This window comes from Garra rufa, chromosome 22 (genome assembly GCF_049309525.1).
Source record: "Garra rufa chromosome 22, GarRuf1.0, whole genome shotgun sequence".
Classification (NCBI taxonomy): domain Eukaryota; kingdom Metazoa; phylum Chordata; class Actinopteri; order Cypriniformes; family Cyprinidae; genus Garra; species Garra rufa.
This window is the reverse complement of record NC_133382.1, coordinates 15115877-15128079: the sequence shown is the minus strand read 5'-3', so window position 1 is coordinate 15128079 and position 12203 is coordinate 15115877. Positions and strand designations below refer to the sequence as shown.

Sequence of the window (12203 nt, the reverse complement as noted above, 5' to 3'; positions counted from 1 at the left end):
AATTAACAGTTAATTTATGCTTAACTAATGCATTATTCTGGACCCTTAAAATAAAGTGTTACCATTAACGGCCACAAGAATGAATTGCTAATGCAATCAAATGCAATCATTTGCAATGCAATCATATTTACCTCTTTAGGTAGTGCAATTTCAGTACATCCAAATGTTTCATTAAGTACTGGCAAAACCATTTTTACTAATCTACCAACTATGTAATTATGGACAATTATTATGATAGATAACATACCCACCTTCTTTAATGTTAGTTTTTTTGACGCAGCTTCCAATCAGCGTGTTGTAAGCAGCCTGGTGTCTTATAATGTCGAGAAGAGCAGGCACCTGAGCAGGATGTCTGAAGGGAATCTTGGAAACGTAAGCTCCTTGAAGAGACCTTCCATCCTGCACTGGAGCATCACCATTTAGGAAATAGCAATGTTGTTGTCCTGGTAAAGACTAATCAGACAGAAAGGCAATGCATTCAAAGAATCAGATGGACATAATCATAATGATATACTGTATTAATAGACTATGGTTTATATGCTGCTGTCCTGGTATCTATCTATCTATCTATCTATCTATCTATCTATCTATCTATCTATCTATCTATCTATCTATCTATCTATCTATCTATCTATCTATCTATCTATCTATCTATCTATCTATCTATCGAGAGAAACAAACAAACAAACAAACAAACAAACAAACTTCAAATGTGTCTAATATCTAATACTCACTGCATAAAAACGCATTGACTGGGCCAAAGCAGGAGGACTGGCCTCTCCCTCCTCATGCAGCTGGCTCTTAATGATGAGATCATATAGTGGGGACAAGGGGGGCATTGTCTCAAAAACAGGGATGCCTAAAAAGATGGGGGGAAAAATTCAGAAATTTAGTAGAGCTAACTTCACGTGTCTTATATAAACACACGCAAAGCTTACATTATTAACTTATATTACTATTAAATAAAAATTTCTGATATACTTAAGCCATTAAGACAATTTAATAGAAGTATAGTAACATAACTACAATGATGTAGTAGTCAACTAAAGTCATCAAAGTTTTCTTTCAAAACATCTAACTTCAATTCTAAACCTAGGGTTTCAAACAAGATTATATACATACCTGTAATACTGCCCATTTTTTTAATATATGATAAAGAGAATGGCATCAAGCGATTCATCTTCAGGAAAAAACATGCTGGTAAATCTACACAGTTTGAGTTTGTTACAGAAGAAAATGATGGAGTCCTAGAGGGGGGGAAACATTTTGAAAGAATGAAGACTTGCATAAGTAGTTAATAAATCATTTGAACAACCAGTACACATTTCTGATGCAAAGCTATCAAAATACACTGTAGATGACTTAGGATATAATGCACAATCCACATACAGTGAGGGAAAAAAAATTTGATTCCCTGCTGATTTTGTACATTTAATGGTAGGTTTATTTAAACAGTGAGAGACAGAAAAACAACAAAAAATCCAGAAAAACGCATTTCAAAAAAGTTATACATTGATTTGCATTTTAATGAGTGAAATAACTATTTGATCCCCTATCAATCATCAAGATTTCTGGCTCCCAGGTGTCTTTAATACAGGTTGCAAACTGAGATTAGGAGCATTCTCTTAAAGGGAGTGCTCCTAATCTCAGCTTGTTACCTGTATAAAGGACACCTGTCTACAGAAGCAATCAATTAATCAGATTCCAAACTCTCCACCATGGCCAAGACCAAAGAGCTGTCCAAGGATGTCAAGGACAAGACTGTAGACCTACACAAGGCAGGAATGGGCTACAAGACCATCGCAAAGCAGCTTGGTGAGAAAGTGACAACAGTTAGTGTGATTATTCGCAAATGGAAGAAACACAAAATACCGTGAATCAGTCAATCATTTTTAATGATCATGAGAATGGTGAGGAATCAGCCTAGAACTGTACGAAAGGATCCTGTCAATGTTCTTAAGGTAGCTGCGACCATAGTCACCAAGAAAACAATTGGTAACACACTATGTCGTGAAGAACTGCTCAAGAAAGCACATGTACAGGCCTGTCTGAAGTTTGCCAATGAACATCTGAATGATTCAGAGGAGAACTGGGTGAAAGTGTTGTGGTCAGATGAGACCAAAATCGAGCTCTTTGGCCTCAACTCGCTGTGTTTGGAGGAAGAGGAATGCTGCCTATGACCCCAACAACACTATCCCCACCGTCAAACATGGAGGTGAAAACATTATGGTTTGGGGATGTTTTTCTGCTAATGGAACAGGACAACTGCAACGCATCAAAGGGACAATGGATGGGGCCATGTACCGTCAAATCTTGGTTGAGAACCTCCTTCCCTCAGCCAGGGCCGTGAATGGGTCGTGGATGGGTATTCCAGCATGACAATGACCCAAAACACACAGTCAAGCTTAATGACTTGGAGAGAATCTGCAAAGAGGATCGGGACAAAATCCCTCCCGAGATGTGAGCAAACCTGGTGGCCAACTACAACAAACGTCTGACCTCTGTGATGGCCAATAATGGTCAAATATTTTTTTTCCCCTCACTGTAGGCCTCTGATCAAATATGCTGTGAAAATTCTGCTCTTTTATGGAAGAGCTTACACCAGATTACACTATAGTAGAGACACCAAGATTTCACTTCTAGTTGAACTTTAATTCTTTGTAAATCTGACCCTTTGTTGTCGACTGGATGAGATCCTGTTATAAGCGGAGCGATGGGTAGCTTGTAAACTGACGAGGTGCCCTCAACAGTCACTGACACACTCACACCTAAAGTACGGGGAACTGTGGAATGCAAGAGAAAATAGTGATCAAATGTCCTTTAATTATAAATGCAATTTTTTTTAAAAAGTAAATCTTTAATTTTTTTTTAGTTTTCTTACTATTGACATCAGTGTAGTTTAGTTGGGCTCCTGTTCCCTCCTCAAATATGTCATTTGGAGAAACATAACACTGTAGAGATACTAGATGACCACCGCTCCTTGCAGTCAACAGACCCACACTACCGTGAAGTATTGTCTCCACAGTGTTGGTATTAGTGGCTATCCTGTGGTAGAAAATGATTGAGTAATTGTACCCTTTCAAAAAAAATGACAGTGGTTTTCTTATATACACTATGGTACTGAATGTCAACACAGATACAGAACCAGTGAACGGTCTAAAACCATTCTGCATGTTTGCAGTACAGAACAGGCAGCAAAAACAGGCTGCACACTAGCTTCTAAAACATGCTGGTCTTTAAAAGGAATCATAAACATCAGAGGTCAGTACTCGCACAAAACAATTCTTTTTCTATTTCTGCAGAGTATGCCTGACGGCACAGCTGCTGAAGCCACATTTTCTAAAATACCACATTTTCTAAAATAATAAAAGGGAAATATTTTTTTTCTTGACAAAGAAATAAAACAGTGTACCTGAACATATGCATCATCTTGGTAAGGTCTAACTCCAGAGACTGAAGTGCTAAGTACATCTTTGTTTTTAATTTGCTGTTGAACAAAATTAGTAAAAAAAAAATAAAGCGCAAACATTAACAGGAACTGAATGAATTTGATCTAATAATTAAAAAAAAAAAAAAAAGGAAACCATACTTGTCTCCAGGAAGCTTGTACAGATTGACCAGACCCTTCAGATGTTTGGAAAACTCATCAAAATTTTTGTCTCTGTAAAAAAAAAAAAAAATAATAAAAAGTTTATGTTAAATACGTTCATTACTTGTCCAGTGACAACTTCTGAAAATGAATTCTATATTCCGACAGGCTCATAGATGACTTTATGAGGGTAAGTAGTATAAGTAGGATACAGGTTCAGTTTTGGTGATTGTATTACAGTTTAAATTTTTTGTTTTCTTTTCCTTTCTTTTGGACAACAGGGAAAACCAGGGAAACCTATTTTTTATCTGTCAAATGACAGAAAACATTCTATATTATCTATAATCGGTAAATGGTTGTAAATGGCTATTACATCAATAAGGCTGTTGTGTTTGTGTTGAAAGGTATATGTGTTTTGATGTGCAGTGTATTTGACTGGGCAACATAAATTACAGTTTTTTTGAGTTCCTAAGCAGAAGTAAACTAAATATGCCTGAGCATATTCCACCTTATAGATTTACTTTCCCTCAACTTACCTTAAATGTTGTATCAGCTCAGGACAACTCTACATGAAAATGAAACAAAATCACAAAAAAGTAAGATCACAGGGCAAAGACAAACAACTTTATTATGCTATCCACAAAAACCACTTAAATCTTCTTCTCACCACAGGGTTTTCGCCATGGTGGGCCACTTTGACATCCACAAGCTTTCCTGCTTTATCCAAATGCACCTCAACGTAGAACATATCTGAGGTGATGTAGCACTCAGTACGTGAGGGGCTCAGGTGAGATCCCAACCTGCAGGCACATAGCACCACAACAAAAGACCAAACATACCATTTAGCTTATTAAATAATTTGGATGTCTTAGATCAAGTAAAACAAAAATAAAAACATGCAGGTTATGTTACATATAACACCAAGGCTCTAAAGCATGTATTAAGTACTGCAATTTCCTAAGAGGCCCTGTGCTGAGGCTTGTATATATTTGTTTTCACTAGATATATTGAATTTGTGTCTGTGCACATGATGATATTAGATTATGAACAATTCAAACATCTGCAACACCTGCCTTTAGAGTAGAGCTGTCACTAACAATTATTTTGGTAATTGAGTAATTGGTAGATTATTCTGACAATAGAGCTAACGTACATTAGGCATTATTACAAATGACTGCAGAGGGTGCCAATGGCCTGACATTTGTTTTTACACTTCACCGTGTGATCTTATCCTTGTTTATTATTGACTAAACAACATTTAAGTCACATGTCAACTTAGTCTTTAATATTTGGCCATTTTTTTACAACAGAAATGCTACAAACACTGTAATTTCCTGAATATGTGGACATCAAAACGTGTAAACTTTTATTTTGAAATTGCGATGAACAGTTAGCATATTAAGAAAGATGCTAATGTATTCTCCTACATTTGCCTAGGTTTAAAAGTGATTCACCTTACAAATCTAATGAAATGGCATTCCAAGATGAATGTTATAATAAACCAAAACTAAAAACAATATGCAGAGATGAAGTGTGAGATGATTCACACATGTAAATGTTAACAGTTGGTGTGTAGCAGCATTTACCATGAACACAGTCACTCTGAGATGCACTTATGTAACCTACACACATGCAAACAATTTAAGCGCATATTTTAAACCTGCATAACATATATTCCTAACTTTATGAAATTTTACTATTCAAATATTTTTGGCACAGCACAGCAAATGTGTGTATATAAGAAGAAAGGGGGCAAAAAATGTGGAATCTCACATGTTCTGCCGAGCAATGGACTCCAGGCGATCTGTCATTGATGGCAACGAAGATACTGACGATGAGGAATGCAATGTAAAAGACACAGGACAAACAAGAGATTTGAACATTTAAGTGATAGTAAAATTTTTTATAAAATATCCACAATATATCTAAGGCAAAATTAATACTACCAGAAAAAATATAATAAATAAAAATTGCATTACAATGTTCTTTTAAGTGATCGCAATACTGACTGACCATACTGAAGATCAACCTTTTGTTGTCAATGCTTGTACAGAATGCATCTCCAAATGTCCAAAAGTAATTTATCAAATTATCCATTTGCCAAAACTATTATTCAAAATAAAAGAAAAATCACTATAAATTCTTCAGTTCAAAAGCATAAAACAGTCATCAACTCTATAATGTTAGTTATAATGTCAGTAAAACGGAATAACAAAGCTTGTTAAATAAATGAACTTTGGGTGAAGCATATTGTTAATTAATTCTAAATATACTGTATATGTATGAAACATCTGTGTTATGTAAGTAACCCTCGTTCCCTGAAGGAGGGAACAGAGACGTTACATATGGGAACTCGCCTGAGAGACCTATCACCTCTGAGCTAAAGAGAAAAGGCCAATGGAAATTGGCGAGTGCAATTTGCACGCACAGCCATTCCCTTGTACATACGGGTATATAAGATGGCGGCGTGCATCCACTCATTCAGGTTTTACCTGAGGAACCGAGCCATAGCTCAGCCCTCAGTGCAACTCAGGATTGTGGCAAGGGGATGTAACTTATCCGTTCCCTCCTTCAGGGAACGAGGGTTATGTACATAACCTAGACGTTCCCCTTCAGTCGTTTCACTACGACGTTACATATGGGCACAGTCGCGGAACTACTACCTCTAGTCCTGACTGCGGGGCATGGAGGAGCCAGAGTTCACACAGGGGGAACAACTGGGTCAATGGTGCACGGATCCAGAAGGAATGGCGCAGCAAGGCGTCACCGAGCAGGCCTCCTGCAAATGACCTGATGTTACCTTAACACACGGGAGGACACAAACGCAGAGATTATAGAACCTCGCGAAGGTATTGGGTGTCGCCCAGCCCGCAGCTCTACATATGTCTGCTAGAGAGGCGCCGTGTGCAAGGATCAGATGCGACCAGCTCGACGCCGGGAAGGGGCTGCCTCCTTGGAAGCAGCGAGGGCGGAGCCGGAAAGACCACCCTCGGTGCCATGTCCCACCCCCCGAAACCAATCATCCAGCCTGAGTGAACGGGAGAAGATGTCATCGACACGTCCAACCCAAACCCCCAGACGGCCCGGAGAAGCATGGCCGACAGTTCGGCGTTTGCCCCTGACAGAGTGGCAACCGCGAAGGGGTGCCGCTCAGCAGGGTCGTTCGCCTCAACAGCTGATCAAAGGAGATGCTTGACCCACCCGCAGGAAGAGGGAGCGTCATGCTTTGAACGCTCTACGGGACTGCGTGATGACCCAGAAGTCCGTGGGGGGTTGCCCGGCGGAGAGTTCCAGAAGTCACTGCAAGATCGCCCAAGCCTCTAGCCGGAAGCCGTGAAGCCCTACGGCCTGCCGAACTGCCGGGTAGGACGAAGGCAGCCGTCTCGCGAACAAGAGGCGGGATCTCAGTGCAGCCACGGTCACACGCTCATAATGAACAAAACAAATCATCCGTGAATCAGCAATCGTGTCCTTACAGAGAAGTAAGGAAGTCACCACACCCAGAGGCACACAGTCGGAAAGACATCCCGAGGGAATACTCTCGACGACCATATGGGAGAAATTTGCTCTTTTAGAATCCAGGTTTGCCCAGGGAGGTCCGCGGCACAACTGTGCACTGTGCATAACATTAAGTTGTTTATTTTGGATTTTTGGACTCCACTTTTCTTGAACATCGTTAATACACCATCACTTTAGATCACATTTTTGTTTGGTCATGGGGGCTGATCACATGCATGTAGGCACCCGTCCAAGTTAAGTGGCATCCTTTTTACCTCAGGAGCAGGCAAGGACACCCCTGTGCTATGTGTGGAAATTGCAGTCCTTCTGTCAAAGGACATACTAATGCCTGTCCCTCAGGGTGAGATGAAGGAAGAGTTTTGCAGACCTCTATTAATTGTACCAAAGAAAGGTGGTGATTTGTGTCATAGAGAATGCCCTTTTCAAATGGCTTTGGGTTTATCATTACATCCATAGCAGCACAGCGCTGTGGACGGAAGGTCCCTTGGGAAGCACATCTGATCATCAGGTTCCTTAAAAGTGACAGGAGGTTAAAACCTCTAGAGCTGGGTGTACACTGTACACTGTATAATAGTCCTTTACAATTGCTGCTTGTCAAACTGTATGAAAATGATGATCATGTCAAACTGTGGGATCTCAGTTGTCATTAATGTCAGACTCTACAACAGTCGAAACGCGTTAAGGAAATGGATGCGTGCAAGAAAACTTGGCCGGAGTTTTACATTATCAACCCATAAACGTTTAATGACTGAGCTGCTTTACACATGGGGCTGAAATGTTGGCTATCATGAAAAGTCTATGAATGGCAGCAATACCGGTGTATTTAAGTAGACATGACATGACATGCATCATAGCAAAGGCAACATATCATAGGAATTCAGATGGAAGTGCCAGAGTTTATGGCAGTTAGAAAAAAATCTATAGCATAAAATGGTCATTATGCTCTTTTACAAAGTCATTTTTTAGTTTTGGGGGTGCACTAGAACATGCTCTCATGCTTGGTGGTTCGAAAAACACATTATTTTTCACATAATTACATTATTATAATAGCTTTCTCCCCAGCCTGGCACAAATGGCTCGATTAGTTCCAGGTTTGATAAAGGCTCGCCTTCCAAAAACTGAATGTGTTGTGATTGGTTAGCAGTCCCACTGCGTTGCGATTGGCGCACAGCTTAGACGACGTTTCAGTGCCTGCATCTGAACCGCAGAACCTCATAAACAGTTCAACAAGTTGTAGCATTTAGTATAGCAACCCCTAGTATTACTACATGGACACAAAGTCAAGAGTGTGACAGATGTCTTGGTTACTATTATAAGATCCATTCCCTGATGGAAGAAACGAGACATTGTGTCCCTCCTTCCACAACACTGAAAGGCCAGGACATTGCCTTGGCTCCTCAGCACAAACCTGAATCTGTGGAGCAAGCAGTCTCCTCTTACACCCGTATGGGGGAGTGGCATGCAAATTTCACTCGCCAATTCTCATTAGCCTTTTCTGAAGTTTCAGAGGTATTTGGCGCTCCTAAGTGTGATGCGTAGTATCACTACATTGATACAACATCTCATTTTTTTCCAACAAGAAATGGAGGTTACAATAGTAACCAAGTTGTATTAAACCAGAGAAAATACATCAACATCAAAAAGATGAAAAAATATTAAAAGCAAATTGTATTGATTAAATTTACCTTTTAGTGCCCTTTGCAGTGTCTCTAAACAGTTGAGCAGCAGTTGGTGTCCAGCTGTATTAATGACCCCACGCTTTTCCTAAACAGCAAATGAAAAAACAATAATAAAAAAGATCAACTTGTACAAAAACTATTAAGAAATCTATGCTATGTTTCTTTAAAAAGCTTTTCTCATCAGAGGGATTTACCATAGCCTGCCGCACCACTTTGCTGGTCTCCTGCCAGGACCGAGAAGAGTTGTGTTTGCCGTGGAGCCTTTCCAACAGTGCTGTCATACGATTTTGTTTCTCTGACTCTGTCAACAAGTTCAAACAAAGTGATGACAAAATATGATCAATTCTTTTATTAGGGAACATTTTAAATCATTTAAGCACAATAAAACTCAGCTCTTGCATGCTGTTCTGACAGACGATTTTCTGTTTGCACATTTTTACATTCAAGTAGACATTATAGCCTACCAACAAAGCAGAATTGAACTTAATATGAATAAGTTGGTAAAATAATACTCTTTGGACATTTTTAAGAGCCCCTTCTTGAATCAGGCATGTGTTTTTAATGTATAAATAAATGCAGCCTTGCTGAGCAAAAGAGAATGTTATAATAAATGTATTATTAGAGCTGTTGTAATGATTGTTATCATTATTTTTGTCTTACTTTTTTATTTTATTTCACAGAGCAACTGTAAAATTACAATGCTAACATTCATGAATGTTTTGGCGGAAACCCGCAAGAACACCTTTGCCTCAGTACTACAGCAGATTCATGAATGATTCTCATCACGCTGTTTCAGCGCAGATTTTCCTTGCGCTTTGGACTTTGAACCCTGGCTAATGAGCTTGTGGGCTGTCAGAATAAATACAATTTGTACGTGTATTACACAACATAACGTTCTGTAGTTTATTTACTAATGGTTTAGGGCCATTTTGCGATTTTGGTCATCATACAGTAAGCAGCAACAACCACCCCTTCCTCTTCTCATCAAAGATACTAAACAGTCTCTCGCTGTCGGTGCTTATAATGATTTTTGCCTCTTTTCTCGGACAGTTTTAAATGCTTTTACACTGCCGACACCGTTTGCTGCATTAGTGTGCGTCTCTATTTGATCACGTCACATCATTGTTCGGTATAATTTATTCGACACACCAAAAGAGCTCTTTTTGATAGTTTTGGCCGAATAATTTTGGTTGCCAAACATTCGGTGCATCCCTAATGTAAAGTGTGACCTGTTTAAAAAGAATCAAAACACTTTTAAACAATACCTAGGGCATGTATAGTCCAGATTAAAATGTAAAAAAGTTTTAAAATAAATAGCCTTTTGAGTCTAAATTATTGGCGCTTTCATTAATTCCACTGTGAATACAACAATCTAAATAGCTATTTAAATAATTTAAATACAATTTGCAGCTGCTATGTTTACAGGGTTTCTGGGGTAACGGCTGCAATTTGCTGTTTAGCGCCATCTGCTGTCAGAGAGTGAATGTGCACTTTCAGCCAGAGCGTCTCTCGCGTGTTTCGCCATGTGCTTCTCACCCGTGCTTGTTTACATCAGAGCGCACACACGTCTTTGACGCAGCTTATGCCGAGTTCAGACTGCACGATTTTCAAAGCAATCGCGTCACAGATGTTTTCACACTGCATGACTATCTGGGGTAGCATTCCGTCGCTGCTGTGTTCACACTGCATGATGGATCGGCGACAGGGGGTTTCACACTGCATGACTGTACAATAGGAAGAATCGCCGACAACTTTGTCCCAGTCCGCAAACTACGTCTCACAACCAAACACACGCGAGAAGTGACATGGAAACAACGTGAGGTCACGTGAGACTGGTATTATTATAAAAAAAAATGGTAGCCCGCAAGAAGCTTGTCATACAAATTGCATGTGCACTCATTTGCAGCGGAAAGAAAAGAAGCCGAAGCTATTCTTGTTGATATTGTGGTCTATACCTTCGTAACTCCCCCCCAACTTCCCGCTGGCCTGCATGTTGCTGTCTCATTGGCTGAAGGTAATCACCGATGTGATTTTCAGTCAGATCACCTTTCACACGGCATGATTTTGAATCACGTCTTTGATAATTCACACTGTGTGATTGTCACTCACGTGAACGAGCACCGATTTGCCTGTGATTTCGGGCATTTGTCGGCGATTTCTCAAAACCTGTCGGCGAGTCAAAATCGGGGCTAAAATCATGCAGTCTGAACTCGACATTAAAGTGGTGTTGTGCATTTAACAATTTAATAGGAAAAGTATTCTTAATGCATTCAAAATTCTGAATAATTTTTAATAAATAATTATTTACAATATTTTGAAGTGCCCATGATAACAATATCGTGCATATTAATTATCTTGATATATCACATTACCGAATACAGAATTTTATAAGTGATTTCAAATATTAGGCCTGTGTATGGATCTAACATCATCATCAAGTTTGCAGACGACACTACAGTGATCGGTCTCATCAACAACAACGATGAGACTGCCTACAGGGAGGAGATTCAGCACCTGGCCACATGGTGCACAGACAATAATCTGCTCCTTAACACCACCAAGACCAAGGAGCTCATTGTGGACTTCAGGAAAGGAAGAAGAGGTTCACACGAACCCATCCACATCAACAGGATGGCTGTTGAGCCTGTTTCATCCTTTAAGTTCCTGGGGACCCACATTTCGGAGGATCTATCCTGGACCACCAACACCTCCAGCCTGGTCAAGAAGGCTCACCAGCACCTGTTCTTCTTGAGAACACTTAAGAAGAACCAGCTGTCCTCAGCCATCCTGGTGAACTTCTATCTATCGCTGCACGATAGAAAGCATCCTTATGAACTGTGTCACAGTCTGGTACGGAAGCTGCTCTGTTGCGGAGCGTAAGGCACTGCAGCAGGTGAAGAAGCACTGTCTGCGTCGAGCACGCAGTATTCTTAAGGATTCCTCTCATCCCGCCCACAAACTGTTTTCTCTCCTGCCTTCTGGCAGGCGTTTCAGATGCCACAGGACAAGAACTAGCAGACTGAGGAACAGCTTCTTTCCCAGAGCTGTCTCCTTATTGAACTCTGACCCCCACTGACCCTTGGCCCCCACCCCCACACACTCCCCACTACCATTGCACTACTTAATATTCATTGCACTATGCTGTACATACCCATTTATAAATGCACATTTCCATTGCACATATAAATACTGTAAATTTGTGATAAATCTATATCTATACATGTCAATTTGTAAATTCCTGCTTCAGTAAACAGTAACCTGTATATTATGTTCGTATCTACCTGCTATTTATATTATAGTTAATAGCAACCTGTATATTGTGTTCATCTATTTGTACATTCTAATTGTAGTTAATTATCATCTGTAAATTATGCTCACAGTACTTCATCTGTAAATATTATCCATTGTTTCTCCCT

General features: G+C 39.8%; 1 protein-coding gene across 2 annotated transcripts in view; it reads right to left on the bottom strand.

Annotated features, from left to right (window-relative positions):
* med1 (mediator complex subunit 1) overlaps positions 1-12203 on the bottom strand; it is a 59489-nt gene that overhangs the window by 30770 nt on the left and 16516 nt on the right. For both annotated transcript variants that reach the window (XM_073827990.1, XM_073827991.1), the window contains exons 2-13: positions 8982-9088; positions 8794-8872; positions 5363-5417; positions 4257-4389; positions 4126-4154; positions 3590-3661; positions 3413-3487; positions 2882-3045; positions 2672-2783; positions 1123-1247; positions 735-859; positions 252-453 (exon numbers count right to left, since the gene is read on the bottom strand). In XM_073827990.1, coding sequence (XP_073684091.1) covers positions 252-453; positions 735-859; positions 1123-1247; positions 2672-2783; positions 2882-3045; positions 3413-3487; positions 3590-3661; positions 4126-4154; positions 4257-4389; positions 5363-5417; positions 8794-8872; positions 8982-9088 — 1278 coding nt within the window. The remainder of the gene's footprint in view (positions 1-251; positions 454-734; positions 860-1122; positions 1248-2671; positions 2784-2881; positions 3046-3412; positions 3488-3589; positions 3662-4125; positions 4155-4256; positions 4390-5362; positions 5418-8793; positions 8873-8981; positions 9089-12203) is intronic.